Source organism: Pinus tabuliformis, chromosome 2_2 (genome assembly GCF_031772625.1).
Source record: "Pinus tabuliformis cultivar Carrire ecotype Pingquan chromosome 2_2, CPIR1, whole genome shotgun sequence".
Taxonomy (NCBI): domain Eukaryota; kingdom Viridiplantae; phylum Streptophyta; class Pinopsida; order Pinales; family Pinaceae; genus Pinus; species Pinus tabuliformis.
Window position 1 is genome coordinate 1025798119 of NC_142300.1, and position 10635 is coordinate 1025808753.

Genomic DNA, 10635 nt, shown 5'->3' on the forward strand with positions numbered 1-10635 from the left:
TATGGCAAGGGGTGAGAAAGATAAAAAAGTGGGCTCTTCTACCCTAGAAGTGGCTAAGAAAACCCTTAACAGAAGGAGGTCTAGGAATGAGAGACCCATATACCCTGAACTAGGTAATGGGAGCAAAGCTTTGGTGGTGATGGATATAAGGGGGCGAAGAACTATGGAAAAATCTATGGGAAATAAAATATGAGATGCCCAAGTCTCCAGAAGGCAAGTTGAGAAGCCAAACGAAAAAAAAAAAGGCTCATCAATCTGGAATTTGGCAAGAGCCAATAGGGATTTGATAAGAGAGCACAATTTTTGGGAAATAAGAGAGGGGGACAAAGCAAACTTCTGGGAAGAGGCTTGGCAACAGAGAGACAAACTCAACCAATGACCTCAAATCTAAGAGATACACCAGTTCACCACACAGACTAAGAGGGGTACAGTACGAAACTATTGGAGCCCGAAAATGGACGAAGACTGGAGAAGGTGGAAAAAAAAGGAAAACTGGCCAAATGCACCAGAAACAACTCAATGGGGAATATATGAAAAATAAATGGAAACAAGGAAAATTGAGACCAAAGAAAGGACAGACACTATCAGATTGGGAAAGAGAGTTAAAGTAATGTTCACAGTAGTTGAAGGATACTATCTAAAAGAAGGATATAACAGAAACCCAGAAACAAAAAAATGGGATAGCATTTAGAAAATAATAACTTGGATGAAGGTAGCATTTTTCACCTGGATCCTGAGCCATGGGCGAGCTCTAACCTGGGACCAGCTAAGGAAAAAAGGAACACAAGGCCCTTCGTGTTGCACTCTCTACCAAGTATAAGAAGAAACCATGGAGCACATAACTAACAACTGCAATGTTAGCAACAACCTATGGAGATAACACCAAGATCTTTTTGAAATCAGTGATAGAGACAAAAACAGTATCAAAATAACAATAGAAAAATGGTGGAACAAACCTTACCAAAATACAATCCTAAACAGAGCTTGGAAACTTTCATTAGGATTCATTTTGTGGAACATTTGGAAAGAGAAAAATTTCCTGACCTCAAGGAAGATGGTAGAGCAAAGGATGAGATATGGAACCAAATCACCCAGAATATAGGGGAGACCATTCTCATAGAGAAATGGTATGAGGAAGATTGGAAAGTCAACCAGATAAAGGCAAGCATAATGGCTCGCCTGCAACTAAATTCAAGCATGATGAAAGTTACAATAGAGAAATACCATAATAATGAGGCAGAAGAGAGAAACTACTATAGTAACCCCCAACGGGGCTTCATCAAGTTGAATTTCGACGGGGCAGCGAAGGGTAACCCAGGAGAGGTAGGGATAGGAGGAGTCTTTAGAGACGACAGGGGAAGGACACTCAGAATTTATGTGATGGATTACGGCAATGCAACCAACAATGAAGCTGAGCTTCATGTGTTGAGAAGAGGACTAAGGATCGCCATAAGGGAGAAGTACCAAAGGTTGCAGGTGGAAGGAGATGTGAAACTAGTGGTAGACATCGTGAAACAAATACATAATGGCACTTCAGTGGAAAAATGAGTCGAAGTTGGAGAAAAGCCTGGTTAGTGGAGGAAATAAGTGACTTACTACAAAAGGTAGCCTGCATCCTTCCCACCCATGTGAGAAGGAATGACAATGAACCAGCGTACAACTTGGTGAATTGGGGATGTAGAAATGGAGGAATGTCGCTAGATGAAAGCGAGGTCGAGCTAAGCTAGAAGGAGGAAATGGCAGACCTAAGACAACTACTCGAAAACGACAAGGAAGGAAATATGAATAGGAGAGGAAATCTAGAGAGTCCGCGGAGGAGAGATTAGGAAGAAGGTAGAGGACAGCTGGAGGAAAGGACAGGCGCAAAGAATGAAGTGAGAAGACAGTCGATTGGGAAGCTAACGGAGTAGGGTAGGGAAGGTACGCACCCCGAGAGTACGAGGGAGAGAAAGAACCAAACTGACAAAGCGGAGGGTAGGACAGAGAACAGAGAGGCAAGCAAAGGAAGGACACCAAGTGGTAGAATGAGGTCAAAAGTGACACAGAAAGAGAAGTTGGGAGAAGGTGGGAATTAATGAAGGACATCGGGAGAAAGGATAGGAGGGCAGCATCCCGAGACAAGCTCGAAGGGAACCTGTGCCGATAACCAAGATAGTCAGATGCCATTAAGGGCCAAGGGTCGGAGTAACAGAGAGATTAAAACTAAAGAAAACTTGCAAACAGCTCTTTGCATGTAGACAAAGACAAGGAAAGGTGGCAAGAAGGGAGGTGGTATCATAGTGAAGACGCAGGCAATAGCAGGAAGAAGTAGTCGCTCGGTAAGCAGGTATGTAGCCCCTTCACCCCCCAAATCTAAAAGCATCATGAGTCTCTGTAGCAGGAAGAATGATAATTAGCTTAGCTTCTTATTTAAGATAGACAAAAACAAGGGAAAAGCCTCTAGAATTCCCAGAGCAGTAGACACCATTCCTACAGACCATAGGTAATTCCTGAACAAATAAAAAGGGAGGCAAGAGCTAACACCCAGAAAGGGAGAGGTCTAGCCTACAAAATTAGCCAGCAGTATCCCCCGAAGGCTCTCGATCCAGGCCGAGCTCATAGGAATGGAGAGGATTGTGACAGTAGCTATTAGGGAAGAAACCTGGGAAGGGAAAATCCTAAGGACCAAAGGAATGCCAGAATTCAAGCGTCTTAATGGAGTAGAGAGGAGCAGCACCAGAAACCCTGTAGATACGTCTGAGAAACCCTGGGGAAGGTGGGAAAAGAAAATTACCTTGATCCCATTTGAGGAGGAAAACTCGGGACTGAGGAGAAAGGAATGGAAGGGCTTAGAAAGTTTTAAAGGGGGGGTTAAGGGAAGAAAATCTAAGAGAAACCTGACCCTAAAAAAGAAATTAACAGTCACAAAACCCAAACCTCCTAGAAAATAGGAGGTAGATGGTACACAAACCCTGGTTGGAAACCAGAAGATAGAAGGCACAAACAAAGGAAAGAAAAAGAGCAATTGGGGAATTGAACTTTGTCAAAACCATAAAGCTGATGAATGCATCGATTTTGTGATAGGTAATCCAATCCACCGGAGTAAGAACTCTGACTAGGACAGAACACACCAAATGCAAGATAGTAGCACCCAAAGAGGGAGCAAACTGGCCCCCAAAAGAGGAAACTAAGGAACCAAGAACGAGGAAGGAACAAGTGGACAACAAAAAAAAAGAGGCAGGAAACCTAATGGGGAACACATGAAGAAAATCATCAACACCTACATGGAAGGAAATCCACCGGAAGTTAGAGCTCAGATTGTGAATTGGGAGCGAGATTTAAAATCCAATCTCAAATACTGAGATATCCCCATGGATGAATGGGAAAGCATGGTGCCAAACCCAAGGTCCACTAGAGGGAGGCACTCACTATTCAAGAAAACCATACAGCAATATTGGATTATGAAGAATATGGTGGCTCGGGCTATGACCCTACACTAAGAGCATAAGCATGCAGTGGGAGAAGAAATAGAGGCACATAATCAGAACAAAGAAAAGGACCCAGTCCATGCAAAACTATTACAGGAGATAGCGGCAATCCAGATCCAGACATATAGAAACAACCTAGCACTGGGTAGAATTGAACAGACTCTGACAGACCTAAAATGGAGAATTGAGCAGCAAAGCGAGATGCCAAGATTCAGTGCAAAGGCACATGCACTAGTAACATCCTCTGATGAGGAGTGACATAGTGAACTAGTTGGATTCAAAAATGGTTTTAACTATGAACAGTATAATTATGTTTATTTTTATTTTGATAAGTAGAGTTAGTAGAATAGACAGCCAATACAATGTTGCTAGATGGATAGCAATGAACTTATTTAAATTTTGGACAGGATTTAAAGCTAAAAGGTGGATACCTAGTTTCCTTCGGGTAGGAAAACCACCTGCAGCAGCGAATGGTTGTGAAAAGTTCTTTTGAAAATAGAAATAAATAGATATCTACCAAGTTTACAAAAAAAAAAAAAAGAGATGACGATCATTGTGGGCCTATATTCCCTAGTTGTTCTTCTTCCCATAAACTTGTTATAATATCATGAACTTGACACATATGATTAGAATCTTGAAGCTTCTATTATGTCTGTAATGTTGAATATCTTTCAACTGTCAACTTGACAATAGATAGGTCTTTAAAATGTGCAATTGTTGTTGCATAGACTCCCCCTCTTCAAAATTTAGAGAGTCAACAAGATTGATCTTTCAAAATAATGTATCACCCAACTTTTCAGTCGGATCACCTAGAACCATGTCATTTTCAAATGTACATGTTGTTTCATCATGACCTTTTTCCTTTACGAAACTCGAAAGCATGACTTCTAAAAGTTTTTTTATCTGCTTGATCTTATTGTATCTATTTTCTTTTCCAACCTTCTTGTACCTCCTCTCAAGTTTTTCATTCATGTTTAATTCCATCTTGCACCTACAGTCGTGAGCTATATGGCCATAGTTATGGAATTTGAAACATTCAATGTTTTTCCTCTGTGATGGAGTAATTGACATATGCTTTTTGTTGACAAGGTCATCGTGAATTATGTCTTGTGATATAGCAAACCTGCTTCAAGGGTTTTGATAATACCCTTGATAATTGTACCTGTCAAAAACTTTTCAATCCTTAGCCATGTGTCCAAATTTAGTACATGAAAAATAATAACCATTAAACAAATTTGCATACTTTGATGATTTATCTTGTCTGGATGGTCTTTTGTATTCACTCTTTTTTAGAGGAAATTATGTAGTATTTTGTTCCCCTTTATCCTTGATTGCTTCAGCATCATTCTTTGGAGCTACAACATTCTTAATATTTTATGGTCCTTTACTTTGATCAGTCTTCTCCTCAATATTTCTTGGTGAAGTCTTGGAGTTTATGTCTCCATCACATGGAGCTTTACCTACTTCTTTTGCCTTCATCTTCAACTAAACCAATTCTTGATCTTTCATGTCAATAACCTGCAAGTGTTATTTTGGCCAATCCTTGAACTTATTGATTTTATTAAGAGTTGTCAAGTTCTTCTTGCTTTTGAGCAAGGCCGCCTTGAAATCGGACTTTCAATATTTTTCTTCTTTTCTTCTTCTTCTATTTGTAGATTTAGAAGAGTCACCTTTTCTGCTTGTTCGTTGAGAACTTGTATATGTTCCTTTTGCCTTCCATTTTCCTTCCCAAGCCTATCTATTTCTGCAATAGTTGTATCTAGTTCCCTTTTCTTTTGATCAACTTCAGATATGTACCTTTTACCATATTTCGTTTATTGCATTATTAGGTATTTCTGTTTCTTTTATGCTTCCTACACCTAGAGTTTCAATAGAGAAACTTCTTTGAGTGTGTGATTTTCCTTCTTTGTGTTCTTCCATTCTTTGTTACTTTCTTCAAGTTCTCTTCTAAGTGACTCTTCAACTTTTTTGGCTTCTTCCAGCTGCACTTTAAGGCTGTTGATGATTTCCTTTGATTCTTCATTATTATTATTAAGGCTTCTGGCATGTCCTTTTGCTACCTTCAATTATGCTTCAATAAATTTAACCTTTTCTTTTTCACCCTTAAGTTCCATTATAACTTGACAGTTTCATTTTTAAATTTGATCTTGCTCATATCTTCATCTTCTTCTTCAATAGATTCCTTCCTATTATCCATAATAATAAGATCTAGAATTATTTCAACACCTGGAACTTCCTTTTAATGTTTGGTGGCTTGATTCTTTCATTTTCCCATCTTTGTACTCTTAGATCTGCCTTCCAATTGTTAAGTTTGTACTCAAGGAACCTACTCTGATACCAATTTTTGGAAACACTGAGAGAGGGGTGAATCAGTATCTCTTTCCAATTAGTTAATTTTAATTTTCAGAGTAGTAATTACCATAGGATCAGATCAATAAAAAATTTCATCAAGAGTAAACAACACCATTCAACAATGCATAATAATCAAAATAGTAGACATAAATATTATTAGGTGGAAAACCCCCTCTGGGTCAAAAACCACCAAACGATTCTTAATATTTGTCTTCAAAACAATTACATCAAATTTTCAACTCCAATTGAAGGAGGCTCCAACCCCTTGATTTATAGGCTCCAATTTGTAGGATGCTCCAAGTCATTGTTTACCAACTGCAATTGGGAGGACGCTCAAACTCCCTAGATCTTAGGATCCAACCTGACAGATGTTGCAACACCATGTGTAGCAGTTAGGATGGAAGTGACAACACCATGTTCTCCCATTAAAAGGACACTCCAACACCCTGCTACAGTATCCAACCTGCCCTAGCACCATCCTGTCGCCATAAAGTGTTTTTAGGCTACAACCTGAAGGTGACTCCAATCACCTGCCTTGCACCACCTAGCCACCTTGATTAGCCGAAGAACCAAGTTTCAAAATTTTCAAAATGGATCCCCCTGTGCTCAAAAATAAATATGAGGAAACTATAATGAAAGTTATGTTGCTCTACTCAGTATGTATATCACTTTCAAGTCTTGGTAATCTCACTTCTCAACACTGCTCAATTTTATTTTTGCACTATCGTACTTCAGACACGACTCACCGTCATATGAAAACCTTCCTCTGCTCAATCTTAATGCCAAATAAAACCACTGCACAATCTGCACATCAAACTGAGAATCTTCTTTTGCGTCAATTGTACTACTAGACCCTAGCTTCCACATCAACTAGATATTGAAAAATATTATTGCATTTAGACTATCACTGCTACTTCTATACAAAACCTAACTCTGACAGTTGCCACTATTCAATAGCCATCCACTTCCATGTAGGTATATTGATGTCATTGTGTTGTGTTAGTCAAGAAACTGTCATTTACAAGGAACACTATCAAGTACCAAAAGACATTGTCAAACATCAAATGCACTCGCATATAGATTATTGTCATGCAAAAATTTTGTAAATAAGAACAAATCATCAAGTCTAGTGTCACGCTATAGCATCAAACTATCATAACAAAGTCACTTTTCACAAATCATAAGAATACTATCATGTCTCTCTAAGGGTTACTTTATAGATTTTTAGTCACATTCACTACTTGTTAAAATTCTCATAACGATTATCAAGGTAGGATCACTTATACTGTGAAAAACTCATCGTATAGGAGATCATATCACATCACTATGTTCGTTGACAAATGAGAGAAATATTGACTTACCAAAGGTTAGTTATATTGGTTCAAACTGTGAATTATTGTCATGCAAATGGATAGATTACTGCCATGTATATTGTGTCAACTACTATATAGAGATCATTATTATAGACCATTGTTGTAGAAGACTTTTTCAATTAGCCTTGACTTATGATAATCAAATTTGTTGTTGGTATTTCATTACTAGTGCATGTTGACTTGATTACTATTATTTCTCACATTCTTAGAGTACATAGGTCTTTTCTTGACTGTGCTATCTACAGGAATGCTATAAGGTTGCAGTACTTTATGTCACTTGTTATCTACAAGAATTGAAAGTCTAAACTTCAAATATTTTTACAAAATATATAGAGAGCTTAAGCATATTGATACAAAATTAGAAATCGATCATTGGCTTTGTGAATTTGATCTACAAGGTGTAACTGTTAGAATGTGGAACCCTTAGACAATTTTCATCCCTTAACATTTTGGAGACTCTTATTGTGATTGAATGATATGTAAATCTGATTAAACTTCATATTCACTAGTCTTTATCTAGGCTCACATTTCAGTCGAACTTTATATTAGAGTATATTTACATTACATCATGTCAACAGGTTGCAAGGTATTTTTAATAGGTTCGCACTTTAGGACAAGCTCAACATTCTCAGAAACATGATAATAAACCCTAGATTTATAACTGAAATAGGCCTATAACAAATGGTCAGCGTATCCCCAAGTCCAAATAAAAAATAACAAGGAAATTATTGCAAAACCCGGAACCTGAGTGAATGAATTACCAATGACCTACAAGACGAATCCCAACACCTAAATAAAAATAAAATACTGAAACCTAAAAGGGATGCTCCCAATGTTTTTTTTTTTTTAATGTCCAGAAAGCTCTACAAAGAAACCCTGCTCATGAACTTGTAACAAAATATGATATTCTTTGCAAAAGGTATGCTTCAGAATAGAGGGTCGAAGGTTTTGAGGTCATGTAGTTTATTCATGATTTTGTATTGTGTATCCAACACAAATTTTCAATGCAAGGCCCTAAAAGAACATGTGTTGGACTAGATGATAGATATTCCTCCAAGACTATCCAATGAAACAAAACAAGTGTAACGCTTACCGAACCCTATCTTATGATCTCCTTTTCTTTCCTAGGGGTCAAATAGTTCAAAGAGCAAAAATTAGAATGATAATCATTGATTATCTTATCTTAGAGGAGAGGATGAGGTATGCCTTATTTATAGATTATTCCTAGGATAGAAGGGGTTTCAAAAAATTGAATGTTGGAGGATAAACCCATTTTTGGAATCAAATTTTATTTAAAAATAACAAGGATAATGTAGTTTATCTTTTGGAGTTGAATGCTAGTGGATTTAATGCTTGACTTTAAATTACGAAACCGAATGTATTGGATTGAAATGTTGGTGGCTTTAATTATGAAACCATTAAGAGTTTTTTAAATATTTGTGCTAAGGATCTTGCCCAAAAATAGTCTTCCACATCATCTATATTTTTTGGGGTGTTGGGGTTTTTGCTTGAGTCTTAAGATTTAGAATTTTAATCCCTTGTCACAATTTGGCCTTTTGACTTGGTCAAAGAAGAGTTGCCCTTATGCAAATACATTTTGAAACCCTTCATATAATGGTTGTTTCTTAAAACTAGATGAGAAACCCTTAATTCAATTATGAGATACCATGTCACCACCCCTTGGGGTTTAGACCCATTGACTGGGGTCTTCAACTTCAAATATGAATATCCCTCAAACCAGGAGGCCTCTAGAAGCATGCCACATACTACCAGAATCGCCTCAACGAGGAGAATCCATTAATGACAATAACTTCTTAAAAAAACCTCGACAACTATGGGGTATGTCCTTAGTCCAAGGAACCCAAACCCTAGAACTAGAGTTTCAAGCCAACCTTCAATGGAGCTTCCAACTTGGTGTAATTCAAACAAAATATAAAAGTATTCATTAATCATTTCACATGAATGACATGTGTTTTAGTCAAAGCCAAACACCAAAGTTAACATCCATAACAATACCATTCAACAATAAACATATTTGTCGTATATTCACAGTACATGTGATGAGAAAAAAATATAATAACCTAAATTGCATAAATAACTTATCATAATAAATACCAAAATAGCACAAACAACGAGGAAAATCGGCCAATAAAGTGAGGTAATGTATATAATGAATATTATAAAATAAAAGGCAATGAACACCATTATTATAATAAACGTTCCTAGAGTTAAACCAATGATGGTAGAAAAGAGCATGGTATCCAAGTCATAACAACATATAAAATTTGGAAGTTTTGCTAATAAAATCGAGACAACTTGGAAAGCACAAAGTGAGAATTAAAATTGAGGATTCCACATCATAAAAAAACCTTACTTCATGTATCTCATTGATTCGATATCCATTAATTAAACCTACTTCATATATCCCATTGATTCGATATCCATCAATTATGGAAACACTGACTTAATTAGTAGATAAAGCATCATGACTAATGCATGCAATGCACAAATAAGCCTTCAATGTATTTGGGCATTTGTTTGTTTCTTCTTCTTCTTTTTGTTTGTTTGTTTCTTGGTTGGGTAAATCTCTTTTTAGTGATTTTTTAAGTGTGTGGAAGGTGACTTGTCAACCAAATTTGATAAAGACTTTCACTTAGAATGAAGGGAGTCCAAAGGGAGTCCAGAGAGTTTGTTTGTTTCTTGGTTGGGTAAATCTCTTTTTAGTGATTTTTTAAGTGTGTGGAAGGTGACTTGTCAACCAAATTTGATAAAGACTTTCACTTAGAATGAAGGGAGTCCAAAGGGAGTCCAGAGAGAATAAATCTAAAAGTACGTAGAATATAGTGGACACTTAGTCAATAAAGTGGAGACTAGTGGCTTTACACTTGGGAAAAAATAATTCAATGCGTTCACGAGATTTGCACTTTCGCTATCGATATTGTTTACTTTTAACTATTGATGTGCCTAGGTCAATATCAAGTGGAATTTTAAACGAGAATATGACTCCAAATACTCATTCACTCATATTTCATATTTCCTAGTGCATGCAAGGACTGTTTAAAAGAAAAAAGAAAAAGCCATTTTTCATCCATAATACTCTGCAACTGGCTTTCCCTCTACTCCACTCAACAAACTAAGGATTATGATATTTCTTTTTGGAAAGAAGAAACATTCTCACTCTGTTCATGGAGGTATGGCTCTTTTTTAAATATATTTATTCGATTAATTATAATATTAATTAATTTTTAAAAATATTTTTTCTTATATGTGGTTTTTAAATCAGAGAGTTTTTATAATAAATTATATAAATTGGAAAGGTTTTAAAATAAATTATCGTTACCTTAAAACACGAGGAAAATTACTTTATTTAAAAGGAATTTCAAGTTCATTAATGTCAAAGCCATCTAACAATTATACCCGGTCATGATCACTTACAATGAACG

The 10635-nt window shown here is 36.7% G+C and overlaps 1 protein-coding gene across 1 annotated transcript; it reads left to right on the top strand.

Moving 5' to 3' along the window:
- The first annotated feature begins 942 nt into the window (after positions 1-942).
- LOC149196836 (uncharacterized) lies at positions 943-1548 on the top strand. The gene has a single exon (XM_089408453.1). The coding sequence runs from the start codon at positions 943-945 to the stop codon at positions 1546-1548; it is 606 nt and encodes a 201-aa protein (XP_089264579.1).
- The last annotated feature ends 9087 nt before the right edge of the window (positions 1549-10635 follow it).

Bases quoted from the DNA above. Each gene is read 5' to 3' on its own strand.
- LOC149196836 (XM_089408453.1), top strand. From the start codon at position 943: ATGGTGGAACAAACCTTACCAAAATACAATCCTAAACAGAGCTTGGAA.